This window comes from Tenrec ecaudatus, chromosome 1, assembly GCF_050624435.1.
Source record: "Tenrec ecaudatus isolate mTenEca1 chromosome 1, mTenEca1.hap1, whole genome shotgun sequence".
Lineage (NCBI taxonomy): Eukaryota > Metazoa > Chordata > Mammalia > Afrosoricida > Tenrecidae > Tenrec > Tenrec ecaudatus.
In genome coordinates this window covers 197,269,449-197,286,365 of record NC_134530.1, presented here as the reverse complement: position 1 = coordinate 197,286,365, position 16,917 = coordinate 197,269,449, and the positions used below count along the sequence as shown (strand labels likewise).

Below are 16,917 nucleotides of genomic sequence, written 5' to 3'. Positions count from 1 at the left end.
CTGGGGAATGTCATTAATCGAGGCTTGTGGGAATAATCTCCACAGGAGAAAAGGAAGATCTTATTCTTGAGTCTCAGTATTTGGCCAAGGATCGTAGACTCATAAAACTGGAAGCAACTTTAGCGCTTCCTTGATCCAAACTTCTCTTTGAAAAGATGAGGGAGCAGAGGTGCACGGGATGAAAAGGCTGGTCCAAAGTCACCTAGCAAGTGTGGAATCCAGGAGAGGAGGTTTCCTTTAGGCCTCTGCACCGTGCGATTTCTCCCTCTCCCTCCATGTCTATGATATCGACCAGGCATCTTTTTCTGACCTTTCGTCTGTCCCAGGTGCTCCCACGTGTCGTGTTGTGCATGTCGGTCCTAGGAGAGGAAATGCTAGTGAGGAAGGACGTGAAGTTACCCTTAGAATCCCACACTCAGCAGTTTGTAAGGAATGTCAGAAACGGACCCTCTGAAGCCAAGAAAGGATAACTTTGCGAAGGATGGAGTATTCAGGAAAATAGTGTTGCTCGGGAGAGAAAGATGGAAGAAACTTTCCCCAGGAAACGGGCCAGAAGGCAAAAAAGGAAGATGAAGCAAGGGAAATACTGCATTTGCCAGGCTGGGGGCTTTCAGGTTGACTGAGAAGGCGGAGTGTGAGGATGAATTTGAAGAGACCCGTGTGCCTCTTAGGTCCACCCTTATTGGGGTGTACGCTGCGGCCAAGCCTGTCTGGTCCTCAGCCCAGGAGAAGGCACTGGGCCAGCATGCTAAGGTGGAGGTGGGAAGGCCTGAGAGTGAGCTCAGCTTAGGAAAAGAACAGAGAAAAATAGAAGTAGAGTTCTAGAATGAATTGGGGCCACTCAACTTGGTGGGCCACAGGGAGCAGGCTAAAAACAGCTTTCCTTTCATAGAAGGAGCCCTGGTGATGTGGTGGTTAGGAGTTGGTCTGTGCTCTATTTGGTCGGCAGTTTGAAACCCCCAGCAGCTCCTTAGGAGAAAGGCGGGGCTTTCTACTCCTGTAAATAGTTGTAGTCTTAGAAAGCCATAGTGGGTCTCTGTGAGTCAGCATTGACTTGATGTCCGTGAGTTTGTTTGGTTTGGAGTTTAATATAATGACACGCCAGCCTCTCTTCTTTCAGAATCATTCACTTCCCAGCCATTCCACATTTTCTTGAGAGATCAGGGCAGGGCGGTGTGGCTGTGCGCCAGTCATAGGCAACACTAGAGAGATGACCCCAAGTTGAAGTGGAAACCTCGGTGTCCACAAGCTGACCTCTAGGATCCGCCCTCTCCGGGGCTCTGTCCTTTCCGAGCAAGGTCAGCCCAACGGCCGACATGGCTCAGAGATCGTGAGAATGACACAGGCCGGAGTGCGGGTGCCAAGAGTGGTCTGATGTCCTGCCTCATAGAAAGAAAAAGTCCCTCCCATTGCTCCTGAATGACTGACACGTGTCAGACCAGCATGAAGGAAACCCTGTGTCCATGATTAGCCTTTAAGAATGCTTCTCCTGGGGTCTGGGTTGCCAGGAGTCCCCCACCCCCAGCAGTGCCCCCTGAAATCCCCCGCCCCCCGCCGTGCCCCCTGAAATCCCCCACCCTCAGCAGTGCCCCCTGAAATCCCCCACCCCAGCAGCCCCCTTTCCCCCAGCAGCCCAGAGGCTTTTGCCTCCTGCTTTCACCCTTGAATGCACCCGGGAACTGGGAACAGGGTACAGGGCAGGACTGGCTCTTACTGAAGTGCCTGAAACTCAGAGCTAGAGCTTCTGGAGATAGCTCTGCCAGCCTTCTGACGACAGCCTTTTATCCCATGCTCCTGCTCCTCTGTAGACGTTCCAGAACGTCCTGTTGGAAATGAGCACAAAGCAAGACTTCATATTGAAATGACAGGGAGAGGCAGAGAATGACAGGGGCAAAAGACCTGTACTTTAACAACCGGAGTCCATTCTTCTGTCTGACACTCACTCACTCACTCACTCACTCACTCACTCACTCACTCACTCACTCACTCACTCACTCACTCACTCACTCACTCACTCCTCACTCTCACGGAGGGGACTGAGAGGGAAGCATGTGATTAGATTTTATCCATCAAAAGAGCAATGCACCTGTAAAGGAGTCAACTGAAAAGCTCAGGATCTCTCCCAAAGCTGCTACAGCAGGGCCAGCAGGTGAGATGGGCGGGGCGGGGCGGGGCGGGGCGGGGCACAGGAACTGAGGTTGTAGCTCACGGTAAATATGCTCCAGCCCATTCACCTCGTTTGCACCTTCCTAGAGCTGTCCCGCGAGCCCATTTCTTCACGTGGTTTCTTCGTCGTGTGAGTGTGAAGTATTTTATTAGACTGTCTGGCTAGTGAGAGAGGGTTTCGGCTCCTTCCCTTCCCCATCTTTACTCTAAGCCCAGGGCCCAGAGCTCAACTTGATTCAAATGGTCTTGAGGGTTAGCAGGGGGAGGGGGAAGCTCTTTCTTGAATCACCTTGTTGGTCACTGAATCTGCCATTTCCAGAGTAAATTTTGCTTTATGGAAATCAATTCACTAAGAAAGATCGCATTCAAGTTGCAACGTCATTTCACAGTGAAATATTTTGAGTAAAATTTTGTTGCTAGACTAGTCATGGGCAAGAGTTTTATCAGCAAAATGTTTCAATTATGTTAATAAATAAGACAATGCTACCCAAGTCTCCGTCTTGCTTTAGAGATTGTTCTGCTTGTGGGTTGCAGAATGAATGGCTTATTCTTTAGTCTCCTTGACCAGAGCCAACAAGTGTGAAGGTGTAGCGGTCAGCTGATTCCACACAGGCAACACGTGAGGACACAGCCCACCCAAGGCTGGCAGCAGGGAAGAACCAGCCCATTTGAAAATCGTGGCAATGTTCTCTGCTCTTAAAAATAGAATCTGCGCTCTTACTTAATTTGTCTTGATACAGTGGGGGATGGCTTCTTGAGGAAACTAGTAATTTATGAAATGAAAATGTATTTGTGAACACCAAATAGCAACCTACTGGCATGAAATAGCTTCATGAAAGCAGCAATCATTAAACCTAGAATTTGTTTGGAAAGAGTAAACAAACAAAACCGAATTAATGTGTTAATTGTTCGATTCTCCTATAAATACTGTTATTTCCCCTTTTGGTGTTAACACATAGCCTGCCTTGGTGCAGATCTAAATTGGGGTTGTCATGGAGTATCAGCTGTGATTCAGAAAGTAAAAAAGGCAAGTCCCGATTAGAACAGCCAATTTAAAGATTAACTACGTGGGAGCCTTGCTGGTGTGGTGATTCCACATTGGCTGCTAACTGAAGGTCAGCAGTTCAAAACCCCCAGCTGCTCCTCGGGAGACATGTGAGGCATTCTATTCCCATAAAGGGGTGTAGTCTCACAGGGGCAGGTCTTCCCTCTCCTGTGGGTTCACTCTGAGTCGGCCTGGACTTGATGGCAGTGAGTTTGAGATTTTTTTTTTTCACTTGGTTGTCAAGATAGTTTTTAAAAATTATTTTGGTTCTTAGCCCACTTTTGTTGACAATTAAAACTCGCCAGCCTTGTGAGTGAGTGAGTGAGTGAGTGAATGAGTGAGTGAGTGAGTGAGTGTGTGTGTGTGTGTGTGTGTGTGTGTGAGAGAGAGAGAGAGAGAGAGAGAGAGAGAGAGAGAGAGAGAGAGAGAGAGAGAGAGAGAGGTGGGGGGGTGGGTGTTGGTAGCACATCTTAATGATCCTTGGGAAGCCTAATGCGTTCGTTACTTACATCTCTCTGTTATTTTGCTCACAAAGTGAAACGCTGCTTTTCGTCTTTTCCTGCCCTACGAGGGCGGCGTTCTGCGAGCTGATTTAAAAGTGAGCATCAGCGCTGATGTGCTTTGCAGACGAGACATGAACCAACACACAGTGAAGCCTGTGAGAGCAGCGCTCCGCTGGGTGGGCTTATTTTTCCAGGTCTCCCGTGCTTTCTGTCTCCAACAGGGTATGGTCTCAACACCATTTAATCACTTGCTTTAGTGGAAACTATTTGCATTTTCCTTCCGACTGATTTCTGCCTCCCAACAGCTTTTGGCTTTGTCGGATCTTAGTAGGCATGTGCGTTTCTGCCCTCGTAACGCGCAAATAAGCTTCAGATGCTGGGCTGTGCTAGGAAACTCCAGGTAGCCAAGAATCAGAGAAAAAAGAAATCCTTATCTGTGCTTTCCAGGTGGAAACACTGAATCACAGAAAGAACCCATCACATTCCCATGACCATGTGAAAGCTTTCAGAAAAGACGTGACAAACATTCCCGGTCCTTGAAATCTGGTCCAAACATTGAGCGTTGCTAAGTATCTTCTTACCCTTTTCTCCAGCCCCTCAAGAGTCCTGAAAAGAAACCACATCCTGGAGTCAGCTGGGAAACACAGCTGCGATGGAGACATTATAGTGGATGGATGGTTTCATTCTCCAAACAGAAGCCCCTCTGAGTCAAGCTAGATGATGATGATGATGATGATGATGTGTATCATCCATCGTCTGTTAACAGCCAAATAACTCAGAAGCTCTCTGGATGTCTTCCATTACGAATTACTGAGGGGAAATCCAAAGGGAAGTTCCCTTATCGTAGCATGACCACGTCCAGAGAGACAAGAGGCTCGTTCCTTGGTAAACTATCTCTAAGCTTTCACCCCCACCCCTCTCATCCCACCCCCCACCCAGTTCCTTAGAAATGAGGGAATCATTTCTATACCAACAGTCCCAGAACTCATTTCCCCATTCCCTATAGCTCCTACAGGATCATCTCCCATTGGCCATGGAAAACCTCCTTGTGGTTTCTTACACGCTATCCCATTGAGGGTCCTCTTCTGACTGCATCACTCATGGCAAGGGAGCGAGAAGAAATGTCGCCTGCAGATGTGGGGTCTTTGTAATAGAGTAAGTTATTGACACATGTCTGGTCAGGGCACTGGTTGTTGCTAGTTGCAAGGGATGCTGGACAAGATGTATCACTAAGCATGCCAGGATGGGGCTTCTAAGTGTTCTGCCACAGAACGCATATATCCACGCAAAGTGGTCAAAGCCGTCACAATGCTGTGGGTCAAGGTGGACAAAGGTCAAGTCCCTTCTCCAGTCGTCAGGGTCGCTCCTGGTGTATGTGCCATCCAATGAATCCCATCCTCTGGTGATCCACTAGGACAGCGTGGCGCTGCCCCGTCGGCTTTGCTAGGTGGTGATCTTGCCAGGAGCCGATTACTAGGGTCGTTCTCCTGTGAAGCCACTGGTGGACTGATCTGTCAACCTTTCAGGTCGGAGCTGAGAACTTAGCCATTGTGCCTTGGGGCTCGCAGTCAGGGGAGTGCTTGTAGTTTATTAAAAGACCTGAAAACCTATTATCTTTACCTCCTTTTAGAGTTGATGAAAAACATTACTTCTTGCATCCCAGCAAGCAGTCCTCCTTCACACTTGTCACGAAAACACCTCTGGCATCCTCCTGGGCAGACCGAGCAAGGCAAGGGGCTCAAGGACAGGAACGGAAAGGTGCTAACTCTTGGCCCCTCAGCCTTTTCCATAGCCTCTTCGTATCTAGAGTTTTGGCATCTCCACTTTGGGCTGAGAATTGAGTAAATCAGAAACTGACCACAGACATTGCACAATCATTTTTTATTTAACCACACAGCATGAAAAGCCAAGGAAATACAGAGGTGAAGTAGCACCAGTCTTCCGGGTAGAGATGGAAGTGCCTCTGGCTTCTCCAGCCATTCCTACTGGTGGGTGTTTTCATGCCTCAGCAGCGTGTTGCAAGGGGCCGTGGAAAGGAGCTTCCGGAATGACCGCCAGCGTGGCCACAAGGATGGGCTACCCAGAACTCTCTCAGCTTTGCCCAATCCAAGGACCCAGGAGCGCGTCTTGCAACATATGTCCTGCTGGGAAAAGAGGCTGCAAACCAAAGGCTACTGCAATGAACACCGCTTGCGCTCACGTTTTAGAAGTTTCTGTTTTTCTTAATGTCGGTCTTCCTCACTAGACAATCAACTCTGAGAGGCAGAGACTGTGTCACCACTGCACCCCCAGCTGGAGGCGCATCTTAGGCATCAATAAATATGTGTTGTATGATTGGATGGATGGAAAGATAGAAGGATATGGGTTCTACCTGGCTCAAGTGCGGATAGGAATATTCTCTGCCTGGATGGGAGAAAGACAGAGAGAATAAGATAAATACATGGGTTTTGGCTTTTTTTTTTTAAGTGTTTAAAGAGTGGGATGGGATTAGAGTTCATAAATCTTCTAGATAATTTCACCCTTTTTGAGACCCATGCCACATTTTTCTATCATGTTGAAACCCTGAAGGAAATACTTTCCCAATGCTTGCTCTTTGCTAGAAGGAAACGCTTTCAGAAAATGGCCGTCTCGAAGATGCCGTGGCACCATTAGGAGAAAGGCGCTGCTCCCAGGTCCAGAAGAATTTGGAGGTGGCAGGGCCCCCAGCAGCACTGCTCCAAATGGACCAGCCCAGCAGCCTTGGCGCCTCACTCACTTCATCCCGCTTGAAAGTGGAGCACCCAACCCATGGGCTGGGGAAGCGGGAGCACCTGCGAGAAGCCAGCAGCTTGCAGTGGACAACACAGAGCCAAACTAGTGTACTGACCACAGTGCGAGTGGGTTTCTCTCTCTGTTTTGACCTTAGGAAGGATTTTATGCCCAGGCAGAGCCAGAGCATCTTCCTGTGGTTCCACCATTCAGCAACCACACTGACTGGCAGCTCTTGTCCCTTCCCTGGGACCCACACGTAATAGCTTTTCTGAAGGAAGCAAACACTTTCCCAGGGAGTTTGTCCTTCCCTCCAGTCTATTCTCTGGGGCCCAGGACCTTGATCAGTCTCACACCCAATGAGATTTTCCTCATTCCCAGGCATCAGAAAGCACAAATAGCCTTGGTTCAGGAAGACATCTGCCTGGCCAAAGTCTCAGCGCTGGCCTGAGCACACCCATTCAGCATGTTCCAATGTCCCCATCCCACCCCACCCACATGAGCTGGCTCCTGAGCCCTAACGTCTGTGTCCCAACATCCTACATTGAGAAATCTCTGGCAGCTTCACTGTTGCTCAAGAGCCAGAGTATTGTAGCAGCCTGGGGGCAAGTTGTCTCTGATGTCCTCCAGGTTCTTCACGTCAGCCAGAATCCCATCTATGCTCGTCCGCAGGGAATGGAGGTGGTCCTTCTGCCGACGGGCCCTCTCTTCCAGCTCTGACAGCAATGGCCGCAGTTGGCTGTTGATCTGGCTCTTGGCTCGGAAAAGCTTCTGCTCCAGTAAGTTCAGACTGTCTTCATCCACAGCCCCAGGCTGGTCTGTTTGAGGGGATGGAAAAGCAGTTAACACCGAGACATTGGGCACATCTTCTTGAGCATCAGGGGTCTCTTCTGAACCCTGAACTAATGCCTATTTCCACCTGCCCAGAGCAAATAGCATGCCATGGATCTAAAAGACATAGTTAAAGGGAGAAATGATCTAAAAAGGTTCTGAGAACAGTAACCTAGTAACAGGGGTTATAAAACAGCCCAGCTCAAAATTCTGCGCTCTCTTAGTCAGCAATATAAAGCTTGGCTCTTTCTCTGCATGATAGGGCCAATCGTCCATCCTCTGAGAAGATGAAGAGGTAGAGGTCAGAAGGGACCGAGCACTAGCCGAGGTATCTGTTCAGCACAACTCGCCCTTGGGATCAGAGTCAACTCCAAGGCATGCTTTCCGAAGGACCCGTAGGGAGCCGTTGGTTGTTTTTCTCCTAGAAGACCTTTAGAAACTGGCAGGGTTCAGGGTTTACAAAGGCCAAGGTATGCTTTGTGTCTGCGGACGGATTCCAGCTGCTAGGAAATGAGTAAGACTTCCTTCTGGCCTGAAATAGTGGGAATCTAGCTAAATACTAGTTTATGCTTAATTAGGAAGCTTAGGCACATTGTTCATATGTTTCCCCCACGAACCAGCTAAAATGAATGTTTTAGAATGAAGGACACCTGGCCAGGGCTGGCTCAAAGGGGCTCGAGTGGCCCTTGAGCCAGTCAAACCCAAGACTAGCCGGCCTCATGCATCTGAGTTGCAGCAAAGGTATTTGAATGCCCTGGTGGGTTTAGTGTGCCTAGAACAATGCACTGTTCACAGACTCGACAAAGCACAGAAGATGGAAACAACACCTTAACAAAAGGTGGGCCCAATGGAAAATTCCAAAAGTGTATCCAACTTCCACGACATTCAAAGAAAACTAAATAAGCGAGGGAGAGAACACCCATGCCAGTAGGGAGGCACCCAGGAGCTGCCAGAGGAGGGCACAAGCATGGGAGACAAGGAGACCTCAGTTCACATCCTGCCTCCATAATGGACGAGGCGACCTCCAGGCATAAGTCTCGCGCCTCCGTTTCAAGCGGGGGCCATCGAGTCTGATTGCGACGCCTAGCAAGTAGAAGAGCCTCACTGTGCTTCCAAAGAGATAACCTTTCTAGAAACAGCTGGCCACAGCTTTTCCCATCGAGTGGCTGGAGGGTTCAAACCCTGACTTTTCAATGAGTAGTCGGCCACTTAACCCTGTTCCCCCAGGATGCCTTGCGAGCCTCAGTTGACTCCTTGGCAAAATAAAACAATAACACCTCCCCTGTGGAACTTTTCTAAGACTTCAGCGATATCCCACCATGGAGGGCCACAGTGTTTGATACAGGTTCTTGGCAGCTACTGTGGGCACACAGGAAATGCTTCATGGGTCCTGTCAACCTCAGCGGCATCAGTAGGGGTGCCGACACCCAGAGCAGTAACCCACGGTGCCTACGAGCCCAGTGCGACACTGACACATCACAGGTACCTCAGATGGGACATGGTGCCCAAAGGGTGTGGGTATTCCATATACCTCTTAGGTGGAAGACGCCTTCTGATGGGTGTTGGAGGTGATGCCACTCTTGAGATGGCCCCTCCCGCTGCAGTTCCCACCCACCCACCTACCCACAGCCCTGCCCTCTCAGGCCCCAGGAGATTGGGTTGTCACCCTCTGACAGCGCCCCCTGCGTCTCCCTGAGTGATGTTCCTCTCTCCTTTCTGCAGCCGCATTCGTATCATTACCCTTTTCAGGACACTGAACAGCTAACGTTTCAACTGGAGAGTTTGTTTACCCTTAGAGGGAACTTTATTCCACTGGCTCACTGGGGCACAGAGCAGGGCCCAAGTTTAACCACGCAGCCAACATTCGTCTTGCAGAGTGATCTCTCTCTCTCTCTCTCTCTCTCTCTCTCTCTCTCTCACATTCTCTCTCTCTCTCACATTCTCTCTCTCTCTCACATTCTCTCTCTCTCTCTCACACACACACACACACACACACACACACACACACACACACACACACAAAATATCAGGTTTAACGTCATTCTACTGAACTGGAGAAGTAGAGTCCAGCCTTTCCCTGAAGGCTGCCAGACTCTAGAGTAGAATGTCTTGTTCCATCTCTAGTCCAAGTTTGATACAATGGGCTAAATGAGTACTTGATACCAGTTTCACATAAATCCAGAATTTCGGTTCAAATCTGTTTTCTTCTGGGAGGCCTCCCAGGGGAACCCTACTTTCCTGACCCCCAGGGCCCCTCGTCTCTTGGGCAGCAGCTCAGGGTCTTACTGGTCTCACATTTCTCCCAGCTTCTCCATGCAGGCAGCTCAAGGCCCCAGTTATGCCCAGGTGTGACTGCAGTTTGGGAGGGAACAGCAGTCCCTGTGTGGTACGGACGTCACACATTTGGCTGCTAAACAAAAGGGTTGGCAGTTGGAGTCCACCCAGAGGTGCCTCAGAAGAAAGGCCTGGCAATCTACCTCCGAACATCAGCCCCTAAAAAGCCTGTGGGGCCCAGTTCTACCATGACCTTCATCAGATGGATGTCAGATGGAGGGAGCATGGGGATGAGCTGGCAGGTAACTCACGTACCTATCAGGTGTAAGATGCCATCCAGTGAGCTGAGTGTGTCTTGGATTGTCATTCCAGCGTTCTTGGCCCTGGAGTTGACTCTTTGGGCTTCTGTAATCACCTGTGGAAAAGCAAGCACAAACAGTCTTGGAAGGGTGTTTCTCATTCCAGCCAGATTCAAGGGACCGCCTGTGGAAAACAAGGGAAACTCACCATCTGCACCGCATCCATGTCCGTGTTGAACTCCTGCGCCTTCCTTGCCAGCTCTCCTTCCACGTCCCTCATCTCGCTCTTCAGAGTGGCCAGTCCCTTCTCCAGGGCCAAGGCTCCATCTGCTGTCACATTGGCTTCCAAGTTCAGATTCCCTATATCCTAGGAGAATACACGGAGCCAAGGGCGGAAGGGAAGATAGGAGTCAGACATGAAAACATCCCACAACTCTTGCAGACAAAAAACGAACTGCTGCCCGCCGATGATGGGATAAATCCGATGAACAAGGAGAGAGTCAGATTTGGGGACACACCCATCCCCAGGTTCTGCCTCAAATGAGTTAATTTGGGGGCCTGCCTCTTAGGACAAGGAGGGTCAGCCAGAGGCACCGCTTCCCGCTCAGTTCAATGTTCACCTCACGGCTGAACACAATCTGAGCCAATTCACACCATTCACTGTCATGTTTTTTTACTGCCAGTCTTTTGGATGACTTTCATAAGCTAGTTAGAGAATGATCCTACAGCTTTGCATTTTTACCATTGTAAGGATGAAGCTTATCAGTATTTTATCAATGTAGTATTATTAAGCATCCCATTGCAGGAGTCTCTATCCTAGAATGAAAGGCACATGATATTGGTCTCTACCCTCAGAGGACTTGAAGTTTGTGCTGCTTTTTTCAAATATGTGATGTTTTTACACGCAAAGAAAATTCACTGTCATCGAGTCAATTACAACTCACACTGTGTGTACAGGGCAGAGTAGAACTGACCCTGTGGGTTACTGATGATAACACTTTTCACAGGAGCAGAAAACCTAATCTTTAACTCACGAGTGGGAGCTGGTGGTTTCAAACTGTTCACCCTGAGGTTAGCAACCCAAGGCCTAATCCACTGTGCTACATTTTTAATATTTGTTTTTTTCCCAGAATTAAAAATTAATACTATCACTTATTTTTCTTTATAAATCACTTTATTGGGGGCACTTATACCTCTTATCACAATCCACACATCCATTTTATCAAACACATTTGTACATATGTTGCCATCAGCATTTTCAAAACAGTTTCTTTCTACTTGAGCCCTTAGGATCAGCTCCTCTTTTTTACCTCTCCCTCCTTTGATGAATTATGAATTATTGAACCCTTGATGAATTATGAATTATTATCATTTTCATAGCTTACACTATCCGCTGTCTCCCTTCACCCACATCTGTTGTTCAACCCCCCCTTGCGGGGGAGGGGGTTTATATGTCAATCATTGAGATCAGTAAACATGTATCATAAAAATAAAATATTATAATAATTAAAGGTCTAGCAGAAGATTAAAATGAAAAGAAATGTTAAGACTATTTCTGCAATGACCAGTGGTCCATGAATGGAGCCGAACCATCCAAGCAGCAGGCGTTCCTGTTGGAATATTTCCAATACACCCGCATAAACTTCTATAATCCTGCTGGAATATTCCCTATACACTGGTATAAACTTCCTATAATCCTGCTGGAATATTTCCTATATACCGTATAAACTTTCTATAATCCTGTGTAATATTCCCTATACACTGGCATAAGCTTTCTATAATCCTGCTGGAATATTTCCTATACACCCACATAAACTTTCTATAACTAAACAAGAGTAAGGCGCCCTCTGCCAGTTGGCCAACACTCTTTCCACTGTAGCATTTACCCGATGTTGTGTTACTTGTCTTTTTCCCCTATTATGTTGAATGCTCTTTGAGGAAGGTGACTAGGATGCTCTCATCTCTAGATTGCCAAGACCAAGTCCAGTGTTGGCATACAACATTAGAAGGCAGCAAAAGAGAAAAAGGAGTATTGCGTAAACAAAGGACATGGGCAGGAACAAGGCATCTAGAACTGTAGAATTTTATAAATTGGGATCAAACCGTTGATGAGAGTGTAAAAAAAAAATAACCTTGGATTTTCCTTTCTTGATATTGTCCAACTCACTCAACTCACCTCACAGTTATGGAGTCAATTCTGACTCATAGCAACCCTACAGGACAGTGTAGAACTGTCCTTAGGGGGTTCTGAGACTATAACTTTTAGGGGAGTAGAAAGTCTTGTCTTCCACAAAGTAGAGTGGTTTTGAACTGCTGAACTTGTGATTAGCAGCAGCCCAATGTGTAACTACTAAGCCACCAGGGCTCCATTTGTCCAACTAGGGGAGCTGAAAACATCAGGCCCTACCATGTAGTCAATCAAAACTTTAGGATTCAGCAGAAGGCCAAAACCAAACCCAAACAAACAAACTCGTGCAAACAGGCCAATTCCAACTCAGAGCAACCCTGTATCAGAAGGTTTGCCATATGGATTGGGGGCCACCCCTGGCCATAACAACACTGGAAGCACTCTCTCAATGATACCAGGAGATTTGGGAGACAGCTACTTGGCCAACTGACTGGAGGAAATCCATATTTTCATCCATTTCAAAAAACAGTGAGCCAATAGAATGCTCAAACTTCAGACCACCACCACTGATATCTCATGAAGTAAAATTTTGCCGAAGATCATCCAACAATGGTTGCAAGGGTCCCTTGCCAAGGAGCTGCTAGAGACTCCGCAAAAGACGTGGAGCAGGGATCTCATTGCTGATGTCAGATGGATTTTGGCTCAAAGCAGAGACGACCAGAGAGATGTTTCCCTGTGTTTCATTGACGATGCAAAAGAATTAGACTGTGTGAACCATAATATACTATGGATAATCTTCAGAATCATGGAAATTCCAGGACACTTCATTGTGCTCATGAGGAACTTGTACATGGAGCAAGAGGCAGTTGTGTAAACAGAACAAGGGAACACTGCATGGTTGTAACCTCTCAGCATACTTATTCAATCCGTATGATGAGCAAATCATTAGAAAATCTGGATGATATGAAGAAGGATGTGGCATCGGGATTGGAGGAAGGCTTATAACAACTTGCGATGTGCAGATGACATAACCTTGCCTGCTGAAAGTGAGGAGGACCTGAAGTGCCTGCTAGTGAAGATCAAGGATTGCGGGTGTCAATATGGATTATAACTTAATGTAAAGAGATCAAATCCTCACAAGTGAACCAATAGATAACACCATGGTAAACGGAGAAGAGTGTGACGTTGTCGAGGATGTCATCTTCCTTGACTCCTTTGGTATCGTGACTCCTGATACCAAAAAACACCAAACTTGCTGCTGTCATTGCTGACTCATAGAGATCCCCTGTGGGTTTCAAAGACCGGAACTGTTCACAGGAATAGAAAGTCCCGTCTTACTCCCTGGGAGATGCTGGAGATTCTGAACTGCCGACCATGCAGACCGACCACGCAGACTGCAGCTCAACTCACATGCAATACACCACCAGGACTGCTAACTGGCAAGCAAACCCATCTTGTAGAAGGACAGCCAGAGTGCTCCTCAGAGGCAAGGATGACTTTGTCTCACACACTTTAGACATATTGTCAGGAGAGACCAGTCCCTACAAAAGGTCATCATGCTTGGTAAAGTGGAGGGGCAGTAAAAAGAAGAAGGTCGTCAAGGAGATAGATTAAGCCAGTGGCTGCAACAACAGGCTTAGAAACAGGAGCAGTGGTGAGGATGCTGCTGCAGGACAGTGCAGTGTTTTGTTCTGTTGTGTGTAGGGTCCCTGTGCATCAGAATTGACTTGATGGCACCTAATAAGAACCAACGGGGCCACAACAGGACTCTGAGCAATAGGGTTCAAAATGAGCCCAATGCTCTCAGCTTCTTCCATACCACCTTCATGTGGTAGGGCCTGCCATCTAGCAGCTCAGTTTCTCATTACCTGTTCTATCTCAATGGTGATCCCCAGGGTCTCACTGGCTGCATGCTTTGCCCGCTTGGCATCAGTAGCAGCACTGCCTAGAGCTGTTTCTGCTTCTTTGGTCTTGTCACTGGCATCTGCAACCTTCTGGCTGATGTAGGCGAGCCTTTTCATGGCTTCCTCAGCTTCTGCTTTCCTGTCTCCAACCTGCAGGTCAAACTCTGAAAAGAAGAAAACATTGCCTTAGATCCATCAAGAGGTACAGAGAAGGCTATTATAGAACAAAGAAACAACAGAACCAGACAACATAACCATAATAAACATACATGCACCAATTGAAAGACCCTCAAAATACCTTAATCACACTTATAGAGAGGAAGAGAGAAATAATTCATGCAATAAGAATAGCATTAGACTTTAATATACCACTGCTGAGGAAGGACGGGTCATTGGGAAAGAAACGCAATAAAGACAGAAGAACTGAACAACACAATTAGTCAACTTGACCTCCAAGACACACATGGAACACTCCACCGAACTACAGCACAGTAGACATTAGTTTCCATTGCATGAGGACCATTCCCTAGGGCAGACCAAATGTTAGACAGCATAGTAAGCCTAGTAAATTAAAAACCTCTGAGACATTACAAACCATTTTATCAGACAACAATGCCATGAAATTATAAATCAACACTAAGAACATCAAGGAGAATAAAACAAATGCAGGTCAACTGAACAGCACCCTACTTAGTAACATTGGGGAACTAAAGAAATAAGGGATTTTAGATTCCTTAAAACAAATGAGAATGAAAATACAGCATACCAACAGCTTTGGGACACAGCAAAAGTACCACTCAGAGGGCAATGCATAGCAATAAATATGCACATCAAAAAACAAGACTCAAAATCAACACCTTAACCCAACATTTAAAAAAATTGGAACAAGAACAACCAAATAAATGTTCAGTCACTAGAAGAAAATAAATAGTAAAGATTAGAACAGAAGTAACTTAATCAGGGAATAGAAAAATCAAGACATTTGTTCTTCAAAAGGATTAACAAAATTGACAAACTACTGGCAAACTAAACAAAGGAAAAGAAAATGCAAATATCAAGAGTAAGAAATTAAAAGGGTGACATCATAACAAAACCAAATAAAAATATCATAACATAATACTATGTAAGCCTGTACTCCAAAAATTTTTGAGGCTTACATGAAAAGATAAATTTCTAGAAATACACTATTTACTTAAATGAACACAGATAGATATAGAAAACTTTTACTGGTCCATAACGAAAGAAGAAATAGATCCGGTCATTAAAAAACGAACAACAACAAAGTCCAGAGTGAGGCAGTTCCACCAGGGAATTCTACCAAGCACTCAGTTGACACTAATTCTACACAATTCCAGAACACAGAAAGAAAAGCAGCACCCCGAACTCAGTTTATGAAGCAAATATAACCCGAAGACCCAAACTCGGGAAAAACATGACCAGATTAGAAAATGGCTGAATAAAAACCCAGGGGTAAATCCATCCACCTACAGACAACTACTCTGAAAACCATCAACTGGGGAAGCGGCAGTCTGCCCTGCAAATAGCACCGGCAAGATGGCATTTCCATCTGCAGAGGAAGGACCCAGGACCCGTCTCAGCCATATACAACTCAAGATGGATCAAACAAGGGCCAGAACAAGAAAGGTCATCGAGGAGAAACGAGACACAGACTCAGAGCTCTAAAATAGGGCATAAAGATACTATGAAACAGTAACCCACACACAGCAGAAGACCAAGTAGATGGTTGGGATCTTCTAAAAACGAGACACTTCTGTGTATCAAGAGAACCCACAGCCCGGAAAAAAATTTGGCAATGACACATCAGACTAGGGATTATTATCTAAAATCGACAGAAAAATGCTATTGAAAAGCAAGGGATCATTCCATTTTTAAATTGAGCAAAGGACATGAACAGACAGTTCACCAGAAAAGACATCCAGGCAGCCAACAAACATACGAAGAAATGCTCAGGATCCCCAGCCATCTGAGAGATGCAAACCAAAACAGCGATGAGACACCACCTTACTCGAGGAGTGATGGCACCTTTTTTTTTTTTTTAAAGGGAAAGTAACAACTGCTGGAGAGGTACTGCGAGACTGGAACCCTGGGACACTGCTGGTGGGACTGCGAAAATGTCAAAGCACCGTGGAAGGCAGCATGGCACTACCTCAGAGAACTAGGAATAGAAAGTCCACCTGTCCCAGCAATCGCTTTGCTGGTCTATCCCCTAAATCAGTAAGAATCCTAACACAGACGGACATGAGCAACACCCATGTTCACGGCAGCACTGATTACAATGGCACGAAGATTGGAACAACCTAAATGCCCATCAGCCAAAGAATAAAGAAGCTCTGGTACACACACAGGAGAGTACTCTGTGTGGCTCAAGAATAACGAAGCCCTCACGGCATGGATGGACCTGGACGGATGGACCTGGAGAGCGTTATGCAGAGTGAAATAGTCAATCACTGCAGGGTAAATATGGGACAAGACCACTGTTATAAGAAAAAATCAAGACAGAGGTGTTCAGACCAAAGGAGATTGACTTTGATGGTTACCCAAAGTGGTGGGGATGGGGGAGGGCAGAGGGCAAAGGAGGGAAGATGACTCAATGGGTTAGCGGGCCAATAGGTGTTAACATGGGAAAAGGGGGCTAACACTGTGCATAGGGAGAAGAGAAACCAAAGGGAGAGAGGCAGGGCAATCTATTGGGAGGTTTGATAAGTAGTGTAAGTTGTTGACTAGCAAACTGATCACCTCGAATGTAACTCCCACCTAATCCTCAATTTTAAAAGTGTTTTTTTTATGTAAATAAAGCATTGCTCTGAAAACGGAAAATCACGAGTGAAGGATGCTGAGCGAATGTACTGTTACCGCTCAAGAAGAGGGAAGGAAGTTGGCATTCCTCAACCTTGCCCCAAAGAAAGCATTTTAACATCTGACTCCGAGAGTCAAGAATTAGTCCTTTCTCAGAAAAACCCACAGTCAGTCTGCTCTGGGTCCCCACCACTGCATACAT

The 16,917-nt window shown here is 46.7% G+C and overlaps 1 protein-coding gene across 1 annotated transcript in view; it reads right to left on the bottom strand.

Moving 5' to 3' along the window:
• Positions 1 to 5,591: 5,591 nt before the first annotated feature.
• Positions 5,592 to 16,917, bottom strand: part of LAMC2 (laminin subunit gamma 2) — an 83,840-nt gene continuing 72,514 nt past the window's right edge. The window contains exons 21-24 of the mRNA XM_075528198.1: positions 13,863 to 14,062; positions 10,075 to 10,233; positions 9,883 to 9,982; positions 5,592 to 7,280 (exon numbers count right to left, since the gene is read on the bottom strand). Of these exons, the coding sequence (XP_075384313.1) occupies positions 7,027 to 7,280; positions 9,883 to 9,982; positions 10,075 to 10,233; positions 13,863 to 14,062 (713 nt within the window). The 3' untranslated portion in view covers positions 5,592 to 7,026. The remainder of the gene's footprint in view (positions 7,281 to 9,882; positions 9,983 to 10,074; positions 10,234 to 13,862; positions 14,063 to 16,917) is intronic.